Source organism: Dermacentor silvarum, chromosome 1 (assembly GCF_013339745.2).
Source record: "Dermacentor silvarum isolate Dsil-2018 chromosome 1, BIME_Dsil_1.4, whole genome shotgun sequence".
Lineage (NCBI taxonomy): Eukaryota > Metazoa > Arthropoda > Arachnida > Ixodida > Ixodidae > Dermacentor > Dermacentor silvarum.
In genome coordinates this window covers 54,748,632-54,775,007 of record NC_051154.1, presented here as the reverse complement: position 1 = coordinate 54,775,007, position 26,376 = coordinate 54,748,632, and the positions used below count along the sequence as shown (strand labels likewise).

Below are 26,376 nucleotides of genomic sequence, written 5' to 3'. Positions count from 1 at the left end.
CGATATGTTTTCGTCCTTAGGCAACCGGCTCGAGCCTCAAATAGCAACGCACTGCCCTTTGTGTTATCGTACAGATTTTCCCTTCTAATTTCTTCTCATTCTTGTAAATCTCCATTGTCCTTTTTGTTTCCATTCTTTGCATCCAATTCACAGTCTATTTCTCACTTTCTTTGCCGAGGGGGCGAGCGCCATCTGGATGTTATTTTTTGCAAAGAGCATTTTTGCAGGAGCTCGTATATTCAAATTACAATCCGACCCTATCAAGTCTGTAGGTTGTGGTTACGTCGTACTTTACGATTTTTCTGACGCATTTTTCTTTGAGAAATTCGATTAGTTCACCAGCGCCTTTGCGCCACGCGGAGCGCCTGCGTGGTTCGGGATGACCAGCTTGGCCACGCACGCCGAGACCAACACTGACGCCGGATTTTCTGCGACACGGGCCCTTCAACGCCATCGCGTTAAAATGTCTTAGTAAGGAAAATAAGGGTTCGGCTTTCAAAACCCAATAGCGCGCGCGTTCGGACGACGTACGACCAAAAGCACCAGTGGCATTCTGCCATTACCTCGACGCTGGGCGTGTGCATGATAGCCCGCACGAATGGCCAGACAAGTGCGCGGGTAGTCTGTGGTAAAAGGTAAAGTTCCGAATTTGGAACAAACCAAACGGGTTACAGGAAGATGGGGACGAAGTGATTAACAGCGGACGAGCAAGGTACGCCTCGGGCCTGAGCTAACGTTTCGACAAGGGTACTTGTATTTGCCAGGGCTCACCTCTGCTTTCCTTGGCAACGTTTCCTCTCTCTCCCAAGGGCGATGAGCCTGAGAAGGTGGGGAAGCGTATAAGGTGATGACTGGGGTAAGTGATGTTTTGTTTGCACATCCCCTTACCCTCGGTCATCACCTTACTCTTTCCTACCTTAGGCGCATCGCCCTCGGTAGAGAGATGGAGAACTTTGCCAAGGAAAGCAGATGCGAGCCCCGACGAATACCGCTGTCGAAACGTATAGCTCAGGGCTGCTCACTGCTGAATTGTTTTTAGGTGGTTTGCGTGCGTCTTGAAGTGCACTGATTGAGCTGTATAACGCGCAGTTAAAATACACCGAAAGCTTGGCGCAATCACTGACGAAAAAAAAAAAAAAAAAAAGGGGGGGGGGGGGGGGGGACTGCGTCATAGCCATGCAACCAATGTCTTGTACCATCTGAGCTATGCACGCTGGAAATGAAAAATTTAGACCAACGTACTCTACATTCCATAGAGCGCGAGCCACCCTGAAAGCGCGAATTCCTGTTGGCTGCGTAGGCAGTGTCAGCTGTTTCGGCAAAACCATCCTTGGCATCGACAAATAACGCGATTCGGTTCGTTCAAGCATAATTCTGCAGTAACCGAGGCAAAGACTTCGAAAATCCCACGCCCTTATCACAGCAAGCTCAAGATCGCTATCACTGCAAGTACGAGAAAGCCATTTGCTGTTAAAAATAGCTCGCAGAAGTTACTGTTTAATGGCTGTTTACACATTTCACGCCCCGCCAGATCAAAATCATCTGGATCCCTGCGCACTCGTCCCATCCCGGGAACGAAGCGGCTCACAATTTCGCTCGAGGACTCGTCTACCGGGCAGTGAGCCAACCGATCCTGCGAGGAGCAAAAGAGCGCACGATAACCTACCACGAAATTACGCAATACTATAAAAACGAGAGACTCGAATACCCACCCCCTGACAAATCCTTGGCCAAGAACCAGCAGGCGACGTGGAGGCAACTCCACAACCCTTCCCCAACCCGTACGAACTATCTACCCAGGGATACACTCCCCCGAAAGTACGCTATGCGAGGCCGACAAAGCCGATCTAGCACACATCTTGCACGAATGCACTGAGCTCAAACCTAGAGCCGAATGACAGCTATCCAACCGAGAGCAGTGGGAGGCTGCGGTGACCTGCTCGGAAACTGCGGTTCAACTGCGGGTTGTGACCTCGGCTTTAGAAGTCGCCGTAAGACACGGTCCGACGGCCACCTCACGAAGCCATCAAGACTCCCCACCGTGTAATCTCAAATAATTTTCTGTCTGACAAATTAAAGTTTTTGCCACCACCACCACTATGGCTGTTTACTGTTGGAAATTTCTAAATTGGTTCCTAATTATGTTCACATACAGCGCGATATTTGTTTTAAAGGAACATAGCGACGTGCTCAACAGTGATATCAGGCACGAATTAATCGTGTTGCCGCGATGCAATTGTTTCAAGTGGTTACCGGGATATTTTAGCGTGTCTACGACAGCTTATTTGCTGATTCAAGATAAAACCCGTTATACGAGGATTTGTGAAAATACTTTTAGGAACAAATTTCATCTTGCCTGCCTTTCGATAATTTTGAAGTGTTCCGCAATTTTTAAAAGTTGCCTGTTGCAAAGAATTCCAGTCCTTGAGCTGGATTATTCAGAGAGGCGAACATTAATTGAACGAGAAATCGAAACACGTATTCAACTAATTAAATTTCTCTAATGAACTATTAATTTACGGCACATACTGCGATTTACGCATTGTAGCCGGCGAGTTTGCAAGGCGCATCCAGTTGGAATGAGTTTCCAGAATGACACCAGTTCGGAGATACGCGCCATCAAACCCGTCGTCATGTTCCACTTTAACAAAACGCTCCTTTATGCATTGAGGCACAAAAGTAACCGGAACGCTCATGTATTTCGTCTCACTGTAGGAAACTATCTGATATTTAAACCTGGAAATTCATTTCAAGTGCATACGGGACCTCGCAAACTCATCGGCTACAATTCGTAAAATGTATACGTGCAGTAAACAAGTTAATTAGTTTGACTCTTCGAATAATCCAGCTCAAGGACAATTATGCGATCTGCCACAGACAATTTAAGAATTGCGCATAAGTGCTCACCCGGCAAGTGTCGCGCACAATCGGCAAGCTGACATTCGTTCACCTTTGTTTAGGGTACATATTGCAATGCTGCAACTTGGTTCAATTAGTGTTCAAAACGAGTCCATTAGTAGGAATCCCGAGTAGGCATAGTACCACTTTAGACACTACTGGTTCTGACAACGGCGCCATGGAATAGTGGCGTTTCAGCAGTTTTGGAACGCCAATTTCATGGGAAATCATGGCCTACATGGTCATGGTGTGCGCAAGAAAGCCCCCGGGGAACGGAATACATGGGACGTCTACGGTTTACGACGAATAGCAGTACTTGCTGCGGAAAACCAGAGCTTTTGGTGGCAGCATGGCCAGAATAGGCGCCAGGGTATTGGTTTGCGCGCCGTTGACGTTGCTATCACGGGGAGTTGAAGTCACGGCGGAGGATTACATAGTATAGTTAGCCATTACAGGACAGCGCCTGCATATATTTGGAGGCAACAGCCGACAATACGCTCACGCAGCTTGACTCGCTGTTGAATACTTGTAGAATTGGAGTTGCTCATACGAAGCTTGGACGCGCAAAATCTCAAAATTATGCGACCTCCGCACTCGGGAGCTAGTGCAGGGTTCGTGCGCGACACAGACTCGGGAGAGCAAACTGCGCGTATGCATTTGCGCATACGTCTCGATGAAATAACCATGTTTTTTGGAAAGGATACGCCGAAGCTGCTCCTTTGTCAGGATTTCTGGCACGTTGACATCGCTTGAGCATTAATTTGACTTTCAATCTGGGAATGCAATGGCATTACCATCCGTACAATCGGGATTTATAGGAAAGGGAACCCGCGAGCGCGTGGCAAGCAGCCTCGTCGGCCACATGTTGCACGGCGCCGCGGCGACATGGGAAAACAAGAGGAGAGGAGGATTCCGTTCGCATTCTGCTTGCACCCCCGTACAGAATGCTTCTATCTTGATCCTTATCGCACGCCCGCAAACAAGAACCGTTTTATTTTATATGGACGCACAGTATCAATCGCAGCTTCAGAAACAGTGAACATGACAGATAACACGATTGTCCAATCAGATTATACCGTTCTACGTTCGCATGCACTATTAACACAGAATGAAGGGTTGTAGACAGTAGAGGCACCACCCTCTCCTTTTCAAATCTCGCGGCCGCACGGCACAACACGCTGACGAGGCTATTTGTCATGCGCTCGCGTGTTGCCTTTCACAAAGGTGACATTGTACGTACGTACGTTGAAGTAATTGAAAAAATTTAAATAGTCTCGTATAAAGAACCACTTTAATTTTGACAGGGTGGGTCTTACACGAGTCAGGCTTATCGCTACCAACTGGCACTGCATACTGCGCCGCCACTGCCATGCAGAATGCACCACTGATGAGCCACACTAAGCAAACCCTTAACCATTCCCTTTTTTGGCGAAGACGACCCTGGACTGGAATGACCTTTCCGCTGACGCTGTGCACCAATCCGATCCACATCATTTCTAGGCTGCCATAGAGGTAAATTCACTGAACTCATGTACCTCACATCGGGGCCTTTTCGGTACAAAAAATAAGTAAACCACCCCTGAACCTAGCTTGCTCTGGCGCACGCCCTCAAGGGAGGGCCTTCAGAACGTTTGCCAATTTTTAAGCTCCAAAGTGGAGAAGGGGATAAAACAAAAGCACGGAAAAACAGAAGCATGGGGCTCTTAAGCCACGCGCCCAATTTGGTACTGCGGTCAGCTTCGCCCAACATGCTCGCATCCCTTTGGAATTCCATCCTCATCGGAACATATGCTGAGATCGGTGTCCATGACGTGTTCCCCGGAGAACGGCGACTGTGGTGTAGCACGGAATCCCGTGTTTCGCAACATGCAGCCGATCAACCGCCAACTGCTGCACTCGAAAACTATCGATTGACCGTTCTACCATCGGCAAGCATTGATAAGGACAAAACGGTAGCGGACTAGGGGAGAGGATGTCACGGACGGAAACATCGAGCGATACGGAGACGGGAAGGCACAGTCGCGGAAAGACTGGGGCGGTGCACGCCCGCGCAGAGGCTATCAGCCGCTCTTTGAGTGTTTTGGACATTGAGGCAACTGCTCCGCTGCTAAGGAGCACAGAGGCCGTCTATTTCAGGCCCCACCCCAGCCCAAGTCCAAACAAAGGAACGATAAGGGAGAGCGCGTTCACCACAGCGGCATGCCAAAGTCGAGTAGCTGCGGCCAGTCGCGTGCTCGACACAGGCGCGCCCGCTGTTTAGCAGCTGAGATTAGCCAGTAACTATGTGCCGACACGTTAATGACACGCCAGCAAAGGTCGAGAACAGAGTGCTGACCGTTGCCGGTTCACCGTTAACAGGGCGCCCTGCGCCATCTGCTACACCTCACAACATGCCGCGGACAACTAATACAGCATGTATGCCTGCGCCTTCGGAGCGGTGAAGTCTCGCGATCTTTAAGCGACAATTGCCGTGCCCTGCAAAAATTGTTGGAACAGTTCCGTCAGCTTATGTACACAAATCGCAGAGCATGCGTACTTGAGCCGCGCAAGCATGCAATTCTATTCTCGAGAATACGTTCCGCGTCCGACAGATGTCGAACAGAATTCTCAAACTCAACAAATTTGTACGCGCTGAATTGAATCGCCCATTACAAAGAGACCAGCCGTTCCGTGTCGACTTAAATGTGCGCCTTTTAAGAGCTTTTCCAAACAAAAGTATTCCGGTCGCATGCAGTCGCTCCAGCGAGTCAGCACTTGGAGCCCTACTTCGATCGCCGTCGCGTCAGTATCGACCTGGTTGTGCAAACTAATGGACGGCAATAGCAGCCTGTTGACGCCGCCATCCACTCGTTCAGACGCGACGGAACAGGGATGGAAGCTGCTGGCGGCGAGCGGCGAAGAGCGCACGGGAAATGATTCCGCGACACTCGGCAGAGACTAGCCGGAAGGCCAAAAAAGCGCATTACACCGTCTCCCCGTTATGTATAAAGCCTGCTTACTAAATGTAACATATGCAGCACCAGCCAGACCTAAGTCAACCTTTGGTATCAGCTGACGACCTCTATACTCGGGTCATTCGGAAGCATGAGACCGCTAACATCTCAATCAGCGACGGCAGCGAACGTGCCGAACGAGCGGAGAGAGACAAGGGAAGGGGGGGGGGGGGGGGAGGCAGGGAGGTTAACCAGATACGAAATTCCGGTTTGCTACCCTACGCTGGGGAGAGTGAGGGGGAAGTAGTGCCAGGAAAGAGAAAGAAAGGAGCACCATACCCAAAATCACACTCGGTCACTGTCACCGTATATTGCCACCGCAAAACACAGTAGCACTTGCAGCACTATAAACATCTGTTCAGGCTACAGCCGCGTGTCCAAGTCTGTTGCCCTTAAAAACTGCAACAGTGCCCTGGTCGCCCTACGCTGCGATGGCTTGTGATGTCGGCGTTCTAAAACAAGTTCCTCTGTTAGAGGTCTTTGGTCAAAGCACGCTATCGCGATAGCGAGCGATCGTCACTAAATTGTAGCGAGAACAGTCACAGAGAAGGTGTTGAGTCTCTTCGCTACCAGTCATCACACGAGGCGTCGTCGGCCCGTCCGATTCGGAATGCAGAAGACTCCTAGCCATATTCGACAAAGCAGGGTAGCTTCAAGACGGCAGAGTCCAGCTGGGATGCGAAGGCGCAGAGAAGAGTCTAGGTAGTGCAGCCGGTCGCTTTGAAAACTTCCGTGTTCCACATGGCGAACGTGATATCACGGGTGAGCATTCGAAGTTTCCTATAGTGGCATCTGTCCTTCATAATGGTATCGACTCCTCTTCGTTGCCTCGAGGTAACGTGTGCTACTAAAGTAGAGATGCAACGCACTCAAGGTAAATCATTACGTACGAGCAATAAGTTGCATGGACGCGAGGCAGCATCTTCTATTTTAGCTTTGTTAAGTGTCTCCAAAAAACACTGCGCTGATGCAGCAAGCATCCCCTGAGACGCAAGGAATTGTGTGTCGGCAAGCACTCACTTTTACATTACGCTAGAATGTCAGATAAAAAAAAAAACCAATCTTGTAATTTATTAACGTTTACCGAGTCACGTTTCGGAAGCGTATGATGTTCGCTCCCCACGGTCAAAGGAGTGTGTAGTCGGCCTGCGCGCACAGCTCCGGCGACTCCGGTTAACGCTGAACACAACGCATTCGAATGGTGAGGAGCCTCCTGAGGAGCGCACATGCTTTTCAATTTACGAAGTACTGATGCGCCGCTGGCGTCATGATCGAATCGAGCGACTCGATTAGAACACAGAATAACAAGACCAATACTCCATAGAGCGAGGAACGCTGCATGGGCAAATGTTCGGCGCCAACTAGTGCACAACGCTTCGCGTTCTCGACTTGTCTGAAACCAATCTCCACCCACCCTAATTACTCGCTTTTATAGTACTTTGAATTCACGCGGCTGATCGATATCCAGTGACTAACCCAAATTAAATATGTTAAAAAGCTAAATTTCTGGAACCTGCACAAATGCACGGTTTAGCTTCAAAATGCATTGTAGCAATTAAAAACGATATATAAAACAATGCGTATACATAACAGCGAAGCTTCCACAGATACAGTCGTTGATTTGAGATATTTTTCTGCGACGAAATTAATACTCGTGCCGGGGTCGAACCACCGACCCTGCGGGCGGCATCACTGACGAGAGCACCAGGCACAGGCCGCAATGATCGATGGATAGAAATCACTAGGTTCGTTATGACCGCGAGGAGAACGAATTGATTCAGAAGTCCCGACCACTCAACGATTACATAAAACTCGTTTCTCTGGAAGACCGAGGGCTAAGCGGCAGCCCTAGTCAAGGCGAGCAGCAGCAAGAGGCGGGTTCTTTGCTGGCTGCGAACCGCGGACAGACCTGTCCTCACTTATAAAAGCACATTGCCAAGCGAACCAGCTGACTGGCTCAGCAGGCGGACTGACTTTTGCGAACCTGACAGCCATTTCAGACTGATAGGCACACTCGATCCGCTCCTTGCCAGGTTCGTTCAAATTATAGGTCGGCATATACTCACGAGTACGCCGACTCATGGTCGCGCGCCACACTGGTCCACAGGAGTGAAGAGGGGGTGTGAGGGGACGTGGGATATGAACGAGTTTGAGCAGACGTATGAACAGGAGTGAGTGCTCTAACGAAAACCAGCGACAGTGATTTTGAATTGACGTCTGCCTGAACGTGACTGACTGTCGGCGAGCGTGGATGGACGTCAATAAACGTGACCGGTGAGTGGACGTGAGTATTTTTTTTTTTTTTAGACAATGCAGGGGTGGGTACATAAAGTAGTCTAAGTTGCATAAGCGTGAGTGTAAATGGAAGCCGATTACGAGTGAGCGTTGGTAAGCATGAGTGGGCGTGAGCAGCAACGTTTAGTGGGCGCAGATGTGTGAATGAGTACGTAGCGAACGAAAATACTAGTGGGTATACCGGCTTATTTTTCCGACCTATGATGTAAAGGACCTAATTGACGATTAAGAGACCAACGTCCAGCGCGTGGCTCGTGAGGTATCGCAAGGGCAGATGACCGACTAATGCTGCGGGGAGGTCGTTTACATTACTGCGATAAGTTTACAACTAAAAAAAAAAAAAAACAACAACTAATATTTAGATGTGATAACACTCAGCGACAATCCTTGTACTCGACATTCCCATGGGAACCGATCTCTTGCTTCAGTAACGCCCTTCTGGACACATTGAATGTACAGTTGCGCTGCTATATTGTACCGCCGTACGATTGGCTTAGAGGGTCGCATCCTCCTTGTGGCCAGTCAGGCTATAACCGAGTCCGCAATATCACCTCTGGAAGCGATACCCCGCGCGTTTCTGAGAAGGCTCTCTGCTTTAAAAAAAAAAAAAAAAAAAAAAAAATAGGGGATTCGGGATAAAATACTTTCTGATCAAGTTTCATAGTAGCGGCAGATATGAGTTCGCGCGATTACCATCATGGTTGTTATCACCATTACGTTTTAATTTATGACTAGGATGCACGTTGCAATTGCAGAATTGAAGGCACTCAAGCATGAAGTACCTTTCGCTGCAGGATTTGAGCAGTTATTTCTCGAAACGTGCACAGTCAGTTTCTAGCAAGTTACGGTTTTGAGCATTGGACTTCGTTCGGGGCATTGGACAACATGCCCCTAACGTCATTAATTAAAAGTCAATTAGTGAAATCTTGTTGACTGTATCGGCCATGGCTGTGCTAATCTTGATGTCTGCAGCTGCTATGAATCGTGGTATAAAGATCATTATCTCGAACCTCCTACTCTGGGACAGTCGCCACAGAAACACGGTATATAAAACTTGTTTTCAAAGCCGTTTACCCAACTTAGAGACCCTAATACAAGATATTAAGCTTGCATATTGGTGCGCTACTTGTCAATATTTCGACTCAATCCCGATGGCGGGGCTCCAGTGTCTCCGAAGTACTAATTAGAGACCTAATATTTGGAAGCAGTCGAGGGTGTGGATTCGGTTGGGCGAACGCGGAGGCCGGCCTCTGACGACTGTAGCGGGTAGAGCTAATACACATTCGTGGTTCGCTTGAGCCGGCAGTAAATGTCAACCGTGGGACCTGCAAACGCCGATTCCGCGAGACCGGCAACTTTCCGAAACCGTGGAAGCCCGACCCTATACTGCACCGCTTTTTTTGCAGATTTATTGCGGATTTCGTCCTCAAGGGAAATGTGGCCAAACCTCATCTACCATTTCCCTTTCCCAGCGGACCAATCGCAGCAGCCCAGTGGCTATGGCGTGGCGCTGCTGAGCCCGAGGTCTTGGTTCCGATCCCGGCCACCGCATTCCGAGGGGGCGGAATGTAAAAACACTATAGTGCACGCAACGTGTATTGGGTGCACGTTAAAGAACCTCAGGTGGTCAAAATTATCGGGAGTCCACTACGGCGTGCCTCACTCAGATCGTTTTGACACGTAAAGCCCCAAGTTGTTTTCCCCCTTTCACTAGGCAAACCAAACCACACAGAGAAGGCACACAGAAATCGACAATACGAGCGTTTTACGTGTGCCTATCCTCTGCGGTTTTGGGCTGTTATAGGGAAATGAATCAGTGACAGCTAGCTCATTTTAACGCACTTCTAAGTCATCTACCAGTTCAGCGGCGTATGGCCAGCCCACGCGCGAATACCGTCAGGCGCTAGCGACGACAATTCGTTGAATTGTGGGGTTTTACGTGCCAAAACCACGATTTGATTTTCACTTTGATTTGAAATGCACGGGACACAGGCGCTTTTGCACTTCGCACCCATCGAAATGCGGCCACCGCCGGGATTTGATCCCGCGACCTCAGCAGCACAACACCATAACCGCTAAGCCACCGAGGCGGGTGACAATTTGCTCATCTTATACATCAGGGCTGATTGAGTGAAGTTTTCAGCGAAAATATTCGCCAGTCGTCGTACAGATAACGAGAACACTGCTCGATAGCGTCCGGTTGTAATCGCAGATCGTTGGCCTGTAACCCCATTAAAGTTGCGAACTGGGCGAGTTTGCGTGCGTTCATTGTTGGGAAAAGCGCGAACTGACAAAAGACGACTGAAGGACACAGGACGAGCGCCTACTATCAACTCGGTAGCATCGAATTGGCGACAGCACGGAACGGCGAAAGAAAACATGCGACCATAGAGAAAGAAAATTCTCTATGAGCCATACTCTCAAAACACAATCCCAATTGGCTGCCAGCCTTTCATGAGGCTGAACCCACGCCGCCATGACGCAGACCCTTCAAGTTGTGCTACACAGCCGAGGGCCCTTATCGCGAGGACAGCAATATACAAAGGTCCGTCCGTCACATGCACTCGATAACAAGTTCCCAGGGGAGGAATCGAGAAAAGCTTGATCCATAAGCGGGCGACCAGGAGCGAACGACGCCGGCGGCGGCGATAACGGCCGCCCACCGGAGCGCGTGCCACGGGTGCAATTTCTAGCAAATGAAAAATACTGAGGGAAAATGCAGACATCAGCGCAGGCCGACTCATTTTTGACTTGCCGATTGAGTTCGGAATCACCCTGATTGCTAGCCTAGCTTGACTCGGAACGCGTAGATAATGTGCGCGACGCAGATGAGAGATCTCGAAAAAAAAAAAAAAAAGTGCCCGGGAAGAAGGGGGAAGAGGGAAGCGAATAACCTTACTGCATTCGACATTGGTACCCGTCTGCCGGGGCCTACTGGAGGCAAGATGGGCGACTGCATGTCGTCATTCCTTCTTGCGACGCGGATGCTGCGCGTTCAACCGTCGACCGACTGAAAACTAGCGCATGACGCAGCACGCTTGATAGGGAGGACCCAGACAGCCGTGCATGGAAAGAGCGTTGCCAAACAGTTCCACTGAGAATGCAAATCGATAACTTCCAGTTGCACTCTGATTTGCGAACATGTCGACCCGACGAAGTGTCTGGACTGAAGTGCCGCGTTTCGCCACAGCTGACTAGTGCGATCAAGCGTTTGCACAATAAAACGCATGAACTGGCTGGACCCCTGTGCAGCTGACCTTGTATGGTGAGACAGGCCACTTGACAATGGCGTTCACTTTTCATATGCTCCTCAACACTACTGAGCATGAGTTCTGACAAGAGTGGAGCTGGCTGCATGCCCTTATTGAGAAGGTGTTCGTTTAATAAGCCTGCGGATATATCAGCAACATGCAAGTTTCCTTCGTAGCTATCGTGCTACTTTTAAGTGGATGCCAATTTCCGCTGTTGTGCGCTCGAATACTTGAAATTTACATTTTTTTCGGCACATTTGATCTGAAAGTTGTCTGCTTTCGGGTAGGGGAATAGCACGGAAAGCTAGCCAGAGCAGTCGCGTGTTGAACCGAACCGTGAAGAACCCAACGCCACCAGCTCATTTCCCCTGTCACCTGCTATAGCAGCGAGATGTATTTTAATCCTATCCAGCGGGGCGAACGACTGCGGCATGTTAATCATGCAGAGTAATAACCTTTACTGCCCTTTCGAAGCGCATTTTGCTGAGCTACAAAAACGGCGATCACCTGCGCCCGCAAGAGGCATTTAAAAGATGCTACCAGTAGTGTGAAGAACCGGCGGTAAGCAACGCTTTAGGCAAGGCTACGCACCTGCGCTGCGTTGTAGCCGTCCACCGTATGCGATAAATGCGTATCCGACTCAACCCAGACGCACCCTAGAGCGACTTATTCCACAGTCTCGTGCCACTTGCTCGACAAGCTAATTCGTAGACTAAATGCGAGCCGATAATTTTCGATCTCTCAGCATATCCAGCAGCATAAGATTCGCTTGATGGACGAGTTGGCACGTGGCACAACTTGTCAAAACAGCTAAACTACGGCCATGCACGTATTGTGTTGGGCGTTTCCGCTGGTTCTACCACGGTTATAGCTAAATGCGTGTAGTAAGTGTGGAACACTTGGTATAGCCCACGTAGCAGCCAGTTATCAGCTCGCCCAGTTTCTCGGGAAAGAATGGTTGAGGGAGGCGGCGGGGGAAATGAGGGCGTAGGTGAGGGGGCGATGCACTTTATGGATTAGATAAGCAAAATACCACGCCGAAGAACATTTAGGGACGTGGCATCAACCCGGTTCTCGCTCAACTACGCCCATACTACACCTCGTTATGTTTTACGTCCCAAGGTCATGACATCACTACGAGGTACTAAATCAAACCACAAATTAAACACAAATGCAGCGAGACTGTACTCGTTGGAGGGTTTACGCAATAGCCCACTGCATTGTCCGCAACGAAGTCGACTGGATAAGCGGCAAGGCACGCTATTGCGTAATGCGTCCAAGAATGAAGCAGCTATTGTATTTCTACGAGATGGCAAGATGAAGTTTTTCTGCTTGACCGAACACCAAACACGCTGGCAGATGGCAATAAACCGGACACGGAGCGTATGAAGGGCATACACTTACATTCAGCCCTACGCGGTCACGCATCCTCTCAGCCTTTCACCGCGGCGCATCATAGTGACTCAGCGACAACGCCTTGAGCGTGCGCTGGCGGCTCTGAGTCATGCTACGGAAACGAACCGACTTCGTTGATTTCGCACAAAAACAGGCTGCCTGTTGTTACAGTTACCATGCATATCGTATGAAGTCTGGCAAAGCCGCCTCTCACTCCCTCCGTCCGTCCTTCTCGCGAAAACAGTGGCTAGCCTGCGATAAAGCGTGCAGGCGCTGACAATTTCGGGCGGCTCAACTTGTCTGATGTTAATTGGCCGTCAAAACACGCATGCGTATTTTAGAAGACTTGACGCCACGTTCCAACCTAACCGAGGATATGACAGCGGCACTATCCCTGCACATTAATGTGAAGCACCACCTCAAATCGAACAGGACGGACGGGCTACCGGTGCTAAACTGCATTAGGAAGAGGGTACACGTTAAAGCAATAGTCAAAAGTCACGTCATTCGCGAACTCGATGTCGCGCTACTCCGCCCTAAATATCCTTAACCGGAAAAGTGAATGAATGAATAAAGCATGCATTTGTCACGGACGGCTCACTCGTTAAGTCGGGAAAGGGTGGCAGGAGCATTAAAAAAAAAAAAAAAAAAAAAAAAAGAGGGGGCGGGGGGGAGGCTGCAAGAGCCTGCTATTCTACGAGTGATTTGACATCGCATCGCCGGTTCCCTTCCCTTTCCCCTCCCAAGTTATTAACCGGATAAAAAAAGTTATCCGTCATTCTGTTAAGTCACTATACAGCCATTAGTGATTCGCAGCAGCTGTATTAGTTCTCGTAGATGTAAACAGGTGTCTCAGACAAAGAGTATGATGCAAGAAACGCAACCAGAGCAGAGTGTTTTTTTTTTTCTTTCTTTTTTTTTACGCCGCAGAAGTGCATAAGAAATATTGCTCCGAATCGTACAGCTGTTGCTCTAAAAACAAAAGTACCAAGAACCGCGGCCGCCGCCTTCCACTCGGAACCTCAGCAGTTCACAGCGCACTATACTTACTCATCCGCAGAGTGCGCACGGTCGTATTTTCCGCTCCCTTGGAATTTTTAAATTATTGATGGAAAGTGGGGAAAAAATAAAATAAACTCAACACGGACAACAAACTCAAGAAATGCGCACTATTCACCTGAACGTTTTCTACCAGAATTGTTGCACGCACAGCAGCCAAACCAAACCAACGCAAGAAAAAAAAAAAAAAAAAAAAAAACGAAAAAAAAAAAAAAAAAACGCTCGCATCTCGCGCCTGTCGGCCCAAAAACTCATGTAGGAAGGCGGGAGCGCGATCCCACTTGACGGGGGTGTTGGCTCCAACCGGAGGAACTGTCACAACCACAAAGCGGGCTCGCGAAGGGCCCGGTTCGGCTGTAGCAGCACCTCGTCTGGTAGCCTGTCCGCAGCGGCCAATCTTACAGACACCGCCCATTCCGAAATTCGGCAGTTCGAATACGCGTGAACGCACTGAAAGAAAGAGCGCCCGGGGAACTCGTTGCGGTGCAAGCATACTTACCAGGCCTTGACTCGAATGAGCAGCTCTCCTTCGGCCGCGGTGGGTTCCGACTTCTTGAGGACTTTGACAGTCTTGAGGCCCCCGAAGCCGGTGAGGACGATGGCCCGCATTTCTTTGGCCGGTGGAGCGGCCGCCGCCGCTTCCTCCGCCGGGGCGGCCGCCGCTGCCGCCGGCTTCTGTTCCTCCGTCTTCGTTGCTGCTTCGGTCTCGGACATGACGAGTTGCTCTTTTCAGCTAAAGGCCTACGCGAAAAACTCGAGCGGTGCTCAGCCTGCGACAGCGGATCACCGAGAAGCAGACGTGCAGAGCCTGGCGAACTGTGACTCAACTGGTGGCAGTTGGCGGCAGCGTTTGACAGCTAGAAGAAAAGCAACGCGCGCGCGCATCGCGGGCTGCGCAGGCGGCGTGAGAAGGCGGCGCGGACGCGCACTCTCGCGACGAAAGTAGTCCGTGGGCGGTGGCGGCGGCGAGCAGTGTGGCTAAGCCCGCTCACCCGGGGGCAAGCAGCACCAACCGTTCCGATGGCTGCGCGCGCCGCGTTCTGTCTTTGGCGGGCGGCGGCTCCCCTGCCTTAGCGAATAAAAACATTTTTGCCACCATTCTCCAGGAACATCGTCGCTTCACTGCAAAATAACCCGCTCCTTTGACAACGCTCTCCATTGTGTCCGTGAGCGATGAGGTGCGCGTCTCTCCGCTTGCAAGCGAGAATTGTGACGCTTCTATAGGTGGCGTGCAAGAATTTCGGGTGACATGTAAAGAGCCATCAATGTGATCTGCATGTCTTCCCAGTATGTGAAACAGTGGCTTTGTAGAAGTTTTCCTATCCGCTGTTTTGCACCGCCATATGATATTTAGGTTTCACTTTAAAACGTGTTTTCGATTCACCTTAGCGCGCTTCCGTACAAATTTCAAGCAACTAACACTTTATACAAAGGCACTAAGAGAAGGGAGGAGGAGGGATAGAGTGAAACTATGCCCCGCAAGTCAAGTATGACCCCCGCCCTTTTCCCTGCAACTTATCGCACTGACAGGGATAGTAAAGACCGCATTCAAAACAACAGAGTGACTTGTTGTGAAGCCTTTAGCCATCTACATAAAATAATTACCACATAACAATGAAAATGACTACCTATTGTACACGATGATGATGTTACTAGATAACGAAATTAAAAGTAAATTTACGCATACAATTGCTGCAAGATGATGGATGTGCTCCTTGCACAGGTGCGTATATATATGTGTGTCCTTTGTTAAAATAAGACATGCGCAGGCTGTTCTTTTTGTTCGCGAGTGGATAGCATTCTTACTCAAATAGTAATACCATTTGTAGGCATACGTTTACTGAATGGCCCCACGTGAAAAAAAAAAGGGGGGGGGGAGATATAAATTTTCTGCATTTCAGCGACTCATTTGCATTTTATATATGAACGATCACTTAATCTCTGCACTTCGTAAAGCACAGACCGCCGCTGTCGTGTAACGCGAAGTGCTAGTTTATACATACACACTAAACACAAATAATCCCAGATGGGAGTAAATGCCTCGTCGCCTAGCGCATTCCCGAATGAGAGTTTAATATACTCCATTCATATGGAGTTTTAGTTAACTCCATCTCTCACAAGAGTTTTTATGGTGTCCAAATAAGAGTGAATTTACTTCATTTGTCTCGGGAGTTTTTACGGTGTTCCAATTGGAGTGAATATTACTTCATTTACGGAAGGGGTTTTTAGGTATCCTAATTGGAGTGAATATTACTTCATTTCTTGAGGGAGTCTTTAAGTGTTTAAATTAGAGTGAATATTACTTCATTTCTGCAAAGTGTTCTTGAGGTGTTGCAAATGGAGTAAATGCCAATCCATTTCTGAAGACAGTTTCTTGAGATCCTTCAACATTATTTATACTTTTTTTTTCCTGCAATGAATTGAAGCAGCAGCTTTCGTGCCCTGGCTTTATGACACTTATTAATGACTGATGAAGTAGTGCAGATGCTATGTTTTGTGTCGGTAACAACCTTTACCGTAGCTTATTTTGTTTTCCACCTTCCTAGTTAGATTTTGAATGTATTTATAAAACTTCACTGGAGACTAATATAAAATTGAATTATAGCAAGAGCATTTATCTACCCATCTAACTTCCCTTTCTCGGCTAGTCAACTCTGTTCAATAACGTAAATCGAAACGCGAATTCAGCACAAATAAAACGACCGCATTTGCGCTTTCACGTACGCGAGAGTATGTGACATTCACAAGGTTCAAGTTGGCACGGCGATTTTTCTTTATACCACTAGATCATTATACTTTACAGGATTATATTCTCGCCTATGTATTTCTTGTTAGCATTTCAACGCACGTTATGATTAAATGAAGAAAATAAAATGCGGTTTTCCGGATAGCGGTATAATCTATATTTTATTATCTGTAGGCATTACAACATCACACGGGAGACAAAACATAGAGGGAAACACAGAATTTTAAGAAAAGTACGCGTAATAAGAGCATGTTGCTTGAAATGATAGATATCAATTAACAATAATATAAAGCATATACCATACATCAGCAAGGCCAAGAGTCCAACATAACGCACATTCAATAAACAAACGCGCACGACAACAACACACTGCTGATGTACTGATAAAAGGAAGCGCGGACAACATTGAATGACAGAACGATGCGCAGCCAACTGTAACAACAACTTAATTACTCTAGTGAACCATACAGACTATCGCTCTCCTTAACTTGGGGGGAACACATTTAAAACAAGATATGTAGTCCACTTACAAAAAAAAAAAGAAAAACAGCTTAACATGGCAGCCGACCTACGCACTTTTGCAAACGGTTTTTACTCAATATGTGACATTGTGAGAAGTCCGTAGATAATCCCGTATTTCAAAATTGGATGGAGCTGGATTCTTCCTAAATTATTGAGGACAGATGTCAACAAGTGAACACGCCCAAACGACACGTACAGAAAATTTGACTGCTGCCAAACCGACGTGCAAGTTTATGATCGCGCCCATTGACCATACCATTTTTAGGGGGTCCTGAATGGTATCCTCCTCGCCGGGAGAGGGAGTACACGCAGGCACGCTAGCGACAACGGACACGCCGCATTACGGTGGGGTCAGTGTCCACAAAACCTGTCAAACGCCTGTCGGAGTGACGAGAGACGGCGATTGTTCTCGCCTCCCCAACTTTCTTGCAGTCCCCATGCTTCGCGTCGCCTTGGAATTAGTGGCGCGTCTGTGCCTGCCTGCGCGCTGACCGATGCCAAAACCCCTCAAGCAAGTGTATGCAAGCGGTGCTGCAGCAAAATTATATGAACACGGACACACATGAAAGCTTTCATGCGTAGAATTTCACAAAAAAGCAGTGACGTACACACACAGTAAAAACGCACGTGCTCACACACGCGCACATACACTCAAGCAAAGTGCGCACGCGCCCTTTCCTCCCGCACTCACACCCAAGCACAGACACGCTATTTTTTCGTCATAATATCGGCCCGCCCACTTTGTATAATAATAATAATATCGTCATAATATCGGACCGCACTAATGGCATTCTCAGCTTAAAGCGAGTTGCTAAAGAAAGCGTTAGCGCCACATTAAAGGCACCTCCTTCGATACGTGTAACACTTAACGCGACGGCCGAAACGTTCAGGCTCAGCTGGTTCATGCAGCATCGCCTGCCATTCTCGAACAATATTATTCTGGCACGCCAAGGCGTCCACTAGAGCACAAGTAAACGCCACAACTCCGAATGCAAGTACCACTAGCTATCTGCAACGCTCACGAAAAATCGTTTCACCACGTTCACCACGTTTCACCTGAGGTGACTGATGCGAGGTTGGCTCCGCTGGACGAGGCTAGTCGGGCGTGCGTGAATGACATGGCGGCTGCCCGGCCTAGGGCAGGTGTCAATGGATGTTAGGCCTAAAATCACGTCTTCATGCCGTCGTCGACGAGGCGGTCGGAATCTCCGTCGTGTGCGGCGTGCTGAGGAAGATATCGAGATGTCGTTGCTGCCACGGTGACGGCAAAGGCTTGTAGAAACGGCCGCTGATTATCCAAAGTAGTATCCATGAGTTGAAGTGCACGAAAGAAGAAAAAATTGCAGAGCCGTATAGGACACGACTGTGCTTAGTATGCGACTGCCGCTCTAGCCTCGATTTTACTCCATTTACATATGAGATTTCTCGTGAGGGAGAAAACTCCATTTTAAGACCGATTTTACTACATTTATGAGTGTTGGGATTGAATTCACGTTTTTATATCGAATACGTTCCCACTGATGAAATAAGATTTGGCGCCGAGTAGTTTAAAAACGTTGCGTGTCGTATCTCTTACCTATGCGGCCTGTAAGTTGTGTTTACAGTGCACGGAGGAAATACATTTTCACTCCATTTCACGGCACGAGGTTTTCGCACTGATAAACACCATTTTGTAAATGGAGTGATATCAGGTCATTCCGTTTTTTTCCTCCATCATTTCGGGAAGGAGGTAAAATCATGGTTTTATGCTCTTTTACTCCATGGTGATGGAGTAAATGTATTGGGCGATGGAGTTTTAAAAGGTATTAAACCATAGAAACCCCCATTCAGGCTTATTTGTGTTTACAGTGTATGGAACTGACATTTTAGATGTCATTTTTTCTTTCTATTTATTACAACCACGAACAGTTGTGACGGGCTAAATGTCCCTTCAGCTTGCCGTTTGGAAGGCGTGAAATAAGGTTACGCATAGGACAATGTACCCGTGCATGCGCATAGCCTATTTGCACCAGCTGTTGTGATTGCCTATAAAAACCTGCCGTGCTTATTGAATGGAGTATTTAGCGTTCCCGAAGTCCCTCTAGACCACGGTGCATTGTTCTTACACCGTGCTCTAGACAAACAATAAGTTGCCGCGGTCTTGTGTCTCGGGTAGCGACCTTCCCCGGCGCGCGCCTGCTTCGATTGAGCAATCGAGCGTGCCTCAGCGCGGATCTTCTTCGCAGGCCAGAGCAGCCGCATGCGGCATCGAAAATGGAGCCCGTGCACTCGGCTCTGGCTGCGTGCGACGTTCTGTGCCTTTGGTGCGTGCGGAACGGCGTCGCCTTGCCGACAGGTGCATTGTTTGTGTTCACCGCACCCCATGCGCACCGTACGTGAAGTCCGCTCGTTGGCAAAACAATGATGTTGGGATCACTTTCGACCTGTCGGTTCCCACACAGCTCTCATTGCACCGGTGCTACGCAAACAACAGCTGTGGCGACGCGAGTTACACATGGGCATGCTACTTTGCGGCTGTAACGGATGACTGACGCGTAGTTTCAGCGACGCACTCTGTAGTATAGAACTTTGACAACATGGAACTACAAAAGGAAAGGTTTCTTTCTTTCTTTTTTTTTTTTGTAGAATGGGAGAATGTAACTTGTAGGCGCAGATGTTGAGGGCCTGCACTTTTGTTTCGGCGACATACACGCCGTGGCACTCCGCAGAAGAAAAGGGGGGGGGGGGGGGGGTGCTAAGGACGACCGTAATGTGCCATGAAAGGCACATTACGCTCGGCGAAGTGTGAAGGCCACACCAGGCAGTTTGTAAAGTGTCCAATAGGCGCGTGATCTACAATGTGCTCTTGTCGTCTTGCAGTCGCTGCTACGTGGGACAAACAGGATGGTGTCTCAACACAGGACTGAGTGAGCACGCGTACAACATTCGAATCAAGAGCCAGAGCACGACGGTCATCCACTGCAAGACCTGTGCATGGGTACACACTGGAATATATATATATATATATATATATATATATATATATATATATATATATATATATGCACGTGCCCTTTATAGGACCCATATGTGCATTTGGTATTCACAGCCCACGACATTGTTTTAATAGGCAACCGTTGTGTCAACACGCCGTTTACTAGCCTAACCAGCAACTAAATCGCGTATCTTATAGGTGAGCTTAGAATGCCTTAGCGATTAGACCATGCCAGTGGCGCGTTGGACACGAGCATTTTTTGTTTTGTTTTGCTGATCTCATCTATTCTTCGCGTCTTCTTTAGTGTTTTATAATTTGACGTCATACGGGAAACCACGTGGTGTCATGGAACTTATTTATTGTTCAGCGACGCAATAAACAAATCCAGTTGTTCGCAGTACTCGCGGGGTGTCTGGGTGTGTGTCAGTCCCCGCTTCTCTCGCTGTTTTCATGCTGAGAAAGGCACAACAACGCTTGCGAACCGACACAATGTTTGCGTCAACACGTTCCTCACATTTGTCGTCTAGACACAAGATAAATGAGCTTCGATCGTGAGAAACGTTAGAGATGGCGCAGACCGGAAAAAGGTTTCCTATATGGATTGATTCTAAGCCACTGCACATGCGCGCCTCGAAAGCGGCCTTGAGCTTGCGCAGTACATCGCTTCGAGTACTTACCCGGTGCCGTGCCGGAATATCTGTCTGCTCCATCACCCTGTTACCTCTATGCTAGTACCTTTTTTTTTTCTTTTCATTTCCTTCTGTCAGCTATTTCTCATTTCTACATATGAGGCCGTCGGTTTTAATGACTTCTCGCTTTCACTTCGCCCCACAGTCACCAACTCCTTCCTCATGTTCTCGGGGTTCAAATCCTACTTCATATTGATTGCTCACCACTTTTTTAGGCCGACCCCAATTTGGCCGTGCCAGTGATTGCGACACGCTGATTACAAACTTTCCGGACCTCAAGGTCTCGTAAGTCGCCCCTGATGGCACTACGTAATGGACTTTTCAACAGTCCCGAAAGCCTTTCTTATAGGAGGGAAAATTTTGTTATATTGTTTGTCCGCCAAGAGCAAAATAAGTCAAGAGAATAGGAGCACGGGACCCGCGCGTCAGCGCAATGCCGAGATATCAAGCCAGCTGCGTTAGCTTTGAGTCAGCCGTAACGACCAGCGTCGGCTTACAAAAAAATAAAAAAGGGAGGTTTCAAAGCAGTCGTAAAGCATTGTTTCCTTAATGCATAAAATTTCGTTACTAACGCACGCTAGATGCACGTGCTCTATACGGCACGCAAGACGCCATTGCCGAAAGACTCGCTGTTACAGCGCACACTTTGTACATCCTAGTAGAAATGTGCCGTATTTGTTGCAGGGTTTGTGCGAAGACGGGCAGGCTTCGCTGACCCCGAGCGTCCGGATTCGGGCTGCCCGAAGACGGTGCTCAGCAGGTCAGCGAGCGTGATGCTAACGAAAGAAAAAAGGCGCCCGCGAGAGGCGCCGACTGTGTGCACCGTGACCGCATCGACAGCCGCGTGTTTCTGCGAGCAGCTCTAGTCGCACCTGCGAATGAATGACGTCGCGAAGGCGAGCGCATGCGTTCTGGAGCGCCGACCAGGGAAGGCAATCGGCCGATCTTTGTAGGAAGTGCCGAAACATATACAGCCGAAAGGACGTGCCTATCGCGCCAAGGGCGGCCGCGAGTACTATATACGAGGAGCTTTCCCTTCTTTCTTTTTTTTTTTTTTTCGGTTATCCCCCTGAGAGCGCTCCGATAGGCCCATCAGGGCGCCGTAAATCAGCGAGTGACTCCTACCGCTCACAGTGTCAACGTCCGCAGTGCTCGCGCTGGTGCTGGAAAGTGAGGTGCACGCCTTATCGCGGAGGAAGTTTGCACAGTGCCCGACCATTCCATTTCTGTTACGGCGCCCGTATCGCACAACCGCTGATTTGGGCACCACCGGGAGGTCTAGCACGCCAGATTATATAGCGATATATAGCGCGCATGCCCTGACCACTCGAACCCCGCTGCCCGAGCAGCGCACGTCCACGCCCCCTCATCGCTGAACTACACATTTCTGATATCTGGCGGAGAAAGTTTTATGACGGTGATGACCTTAAAGCGTCCCAAAACAACACAACCCGGCTGCGAAAGACGCCGTATAGTGCAGGGCTCAGCTTTAATTTTCGCAGCATGAGGATCTTAAAGTGCACGAAAGCGCTAGCGCTTGTGCATAATTTCGCCCCTCCACCGGAATCCGACAGCGGCGCGACAAGGAATCGGAACTCGCGAACCTCGTGCTCAGCAGCACAACGCCATGTATCCACTGAGCCACCTCGACGCGCCGATAAGTTCTGGGTTCTTCACCTGTTCCAAACGAAGAAAATTAAGTGTAAAGTTTCGAAATTGTCGACACGAACTCCGACGTAGCTACGACGTGATTCATGTTCAAAATATTTCTTTTTTTCAGCGCAAGGAAAGACAATGACGAGAGAGAAGCTCACACGAACAGCGCTGACTCGCAAGCGAATGTTTATTGCACAAAGAGCGGACGCCAAAGGGAAATGCGCCTGGGCAACAGAACAAAAGAGAAAAGGCGAAGCAACAGAAGCACGAAACGCAACGCAATCTATTTAACGGTTGTGCGGATTTCTGAAAAATTCTATCTCGTTATCTCAAGGAGATTAAAGGTTGGCCGGTGCACTGCGCGCTGTGCCTGCTTATGTGATAAGCCTCTCTTTTGTTCATGTCGCTGTGCTTTTGTGTGAGAAGTTTTCAGAAACACGCACTATAGCGCTAAACAGATTGCCCTGCCTTTCGTGTTTTATCGCCCCCACCCCCTTTTTTTTATTGCGTTTTTGGACACTTCAACCGGATTTCTGCCGTCGGTGTCGCCGTCGTCGTCGCCGTGAGGTTCCGTATAGATAAAATCTTCGCAGCGCGCCGTATGCCCGAGCGGAAGCGTGCGGGGACGTGCGCTATCACGGAGAGCGAACGCACTCAATCTCCCACGCGCAAGCAAGGAAGCGGGAAGCCAGCGCCGGAGGGAGAGGGGGGGGGGGGGGGGGCTGAAAGCTTCAACGTGGACTTTCGAGGGCCGCCACCGTCGACTCGCTTTGGCAAGCAAAACATCAAGAAAAAAATCAAGCGCTTTAGGAGAGGAGGCGGCGAGGAAAGAGTAGATGGCGGTACTTTTACTATATAGGGACTTCAGTGTACAGTAAAGCACGTTAAGCGTCACGTGCAGTGCTCCACTGGATTGGTTTATCTGATTCCGCTCAGGCTGTGGCAAGTGTTACATTGGGCAAACTGGGCGCTGCGTCAACGACCGAATGAGAGAGCACGCGAATATTTTAAAGAATGATGCGAGTGCGCACTTGTCTGCGCATTACAGGTATTGTCATTGTGAACCGCTGTTTTCTAATGCCAGGATCCTAGGCAGAAGCAAGAACAAAACCACACGTGAACTGTTAGAGTCATATCATATCCAAATCACTGGTCCAGCCTGTGTGAGTAAAACTACTGTTACGCTTTATGATTCGGAATTGAGATTGCTAAGCATTGGACAGTGATGACAATGTTTTCGGCTGACAGGCGCCCTTTGTGTGTACTTATGCGTTTGCGCATGTACGTACATGTGTATTTATAGGATGCCCTGTTTCGGAATAAACAGTTGTGAGTGTAGCGCTCGTCTTTCCTTTCTTCTCGTCCCTCTCTCTGATATTTTTTTTTTATTTCAGAGTTTTTGCGCTACAGATATCAAGATATAGACCAACTCTCCCAAGACCGAAGTTATTCTGAACCTAAATCTACACTTCAACAAAAAGCGCGAAAACGGGACACAGAAAAGGAGCACACGACACAGGCGCCTGCGTCGTGTGCTCCTTTTCTGTGTCCTGTTTTCGCGCTGTTTGCTGAAGTATGTGTTCGCACCAACAAGCCCGGCTAGCCCTTATTTTGAAGTTCACCTAAATCTAAGTGCACGAGCGTTTTTGCAGTTCGCCCCCATCGTATCTCGTAATGCATGTCATTCTGGAAGCAGATTGACGCTTCTAATGTTGTTGTCGCTTGTTCTTCAATTATGAGGTTTTTTGCGTGCCAAAACCACGATCTGATTATGAGGCACGCCGTAGTGGGGGACTCCGGAATAATTTTGACCACTCGGGGTTCTTTAACGCGCACCTAAGTAAGAGGATGTTTTCGAATTTCACCCCCATCGGAATGCGGCCGCCGTGACCGGGATTCGATCCCGCGACCTCGTGCTTAGCAGCCCAACACCATAGCCACCAAGCAACCACGCGTGTCCGCTTGTTTCTCGTAGCTGCGACAACAAGGGGGAAATTCGATCGCAATGGCGCCACCTTAAATCACGGGTTCTAACCCCGCGAAGCTGCACAGTGAGTAATATGACTCGTGAGGCATGCCGTAGTGGAGAGCTCTGGATTAAATTTGACTACCTGCGTTTCCTCGACTGGTGCCCCCAATGCCCACGGCACGAGCGTTCTTGCATTCCGCCCCTATCGGAATGCGGCTGCCGCGGCCGGGAATCGTACCCACGACCTTGTGCTCAGCGTAACACCATAGCCCCGAGCCTCGTATATACATGAACGCGACGGCAGCGTATCGCATTTCTTATAGTGTATCAGACCCATGCTACGTAGCTGGGCAGAAACAAGGTGATGTTGTTTGCCATCGCTTGGAGATACTCAGGTTATTTTTTTGCATTCCACCTAAATAGATAATTAGTCTTAATTAATTGACTTTTCAATTATTATAAATGAATGAGAAGTGTCAATGAGAAGATTGTAGAGCAACATGAGAAACTGCCGATACAGCTTTCTGTTGCTCAATACGTGCTACATAAAAGTGTTTTTTCCGAGCGTAAAAGATGCCCGCGAATACGCGCAAAACTGCCGCGCGACTGGCCGCTCGAATACAAACCTTATACTTGCTCCGTTTAAAATAATATTAATAAAAAACTGCACAAAAGAAAGCGTGATCAATTTTCAAAAACTTGTTCTTTAGTCTACTATACAAAGAAAATATGGAGGGAAAAGATGCAATTTTATTAGAATTAAGAAATGGTTCTATACAGCTTTGGAAATAGTACATCTAGCACAAGACTCCCGGCCATCACGGTAAATAGCTCATGCTTTCTTATTATATTTAAAGTTTATCTCTGTAAGGCGCAATCGCTTCATGAAATTGAAATGTTCATTGCGGCCAAGACTTTAAAAGAAGTGTGTTCACATCCACCATGTCGGCACGGTCTTAGCGACTATTTTATACAGTGAACGAACACGATGCTTCTTTATATATATTACGCAGGAATAAATGCTAATTTAGGAGAAAAAAAAACGGCACTACAATAAAGGAAAGTGATTTTAACCTCATGCTCTGAAAGTTCAGAAGATATACAAACGTCCAGTTAGGTTGTTCCACCGCATGCATAAGCACTGCGAATATGACCGGTGTATTCCAGAAACAACAGCATAATGCATCTCTAGTCGTGTCAGCATGTCTGTCGCACACTGTATAACGCCAAAGGCTATGCGGGCAAAGTAACGTAAACAAGTCATATGTCCGGTCACATGGATTCCTGAAAGGCAGAAACGCATTGTTCCCTCTTCTTTATCGTGCACCTTACTTGGCATACAATTATAGTACGATGTAGTGCCGCTTTACCCCCCGATCCTTCCTCCTGGAATCAAAACATTTTCCGTCAAATTGCATTCGGCACCTTTCAACAAAACAGACCAAAAGACGGGACACGACGAATGGCAAACAAGCACACAGAGCGCTGACTTCCAACTAATTTTATTGACACCAAGTTACCTGTTCTTAAGCATCCACAACCAATAGTCCAAGCCACTGCGCACCGCGTACTATACTATCTATTGCTTTGACTTTTTTTCTTGTTGACAGTCATCAAGGATGATAACTACGATTGAAGATAACTACAACGCAGCGCCCAGGTAGATTTCAAACCCGGAAGTGGTCAAAGTGAAAACTCGTATGTGGTCAAAAACAACCTAAAAAAAAAGGTAGCTCAAGAAAAGGGAGATCGTTGAAAAAAAATGAATAAGGGGGGAGATTCGGCAACCCTTCCCGTCAGTAAAACAAAGGGAAAAGGGGATGTTTCGTTCATAGATGTCGTGTTCTCCTTGAATATTCTCCAAAGAACGCCTAAGAAAGATATATACATCACTCGGATTCACTCATACACAACTCAATATCTGCGTCA

General features: G+C 48.4%; 1 protein-coding gene across 2 annotated transcripts in view; it reads right to left on the bottom strand.

The window, feature by feature from the left end:
* Positions 1–14,767, bottom strand: part of LOC119463513 (synaptic vesicle membrane protein VAT-1 homolog-like) — a 68,508-nt gene extending 53,741 nt beyond the window's left edge. For both annotated transcript variants that reach the window (XM_037724355.2, XM_037724358.2), the window contains exon 1: positions 14,391–14,767. In XM_037724355.2, the coding sequence (XP_037580283.1) occupies positions 14,391–14,605 (215 nt within the window). In that variant the 5' untranslated portion in view covers positions 14,606–14,767. The remainder of the gene's footprint in view (positions 1–14,390) is intronic.
* Between the last annotated feature and the right edge of the window lie 11,609 nt (positions 14,768–26,376).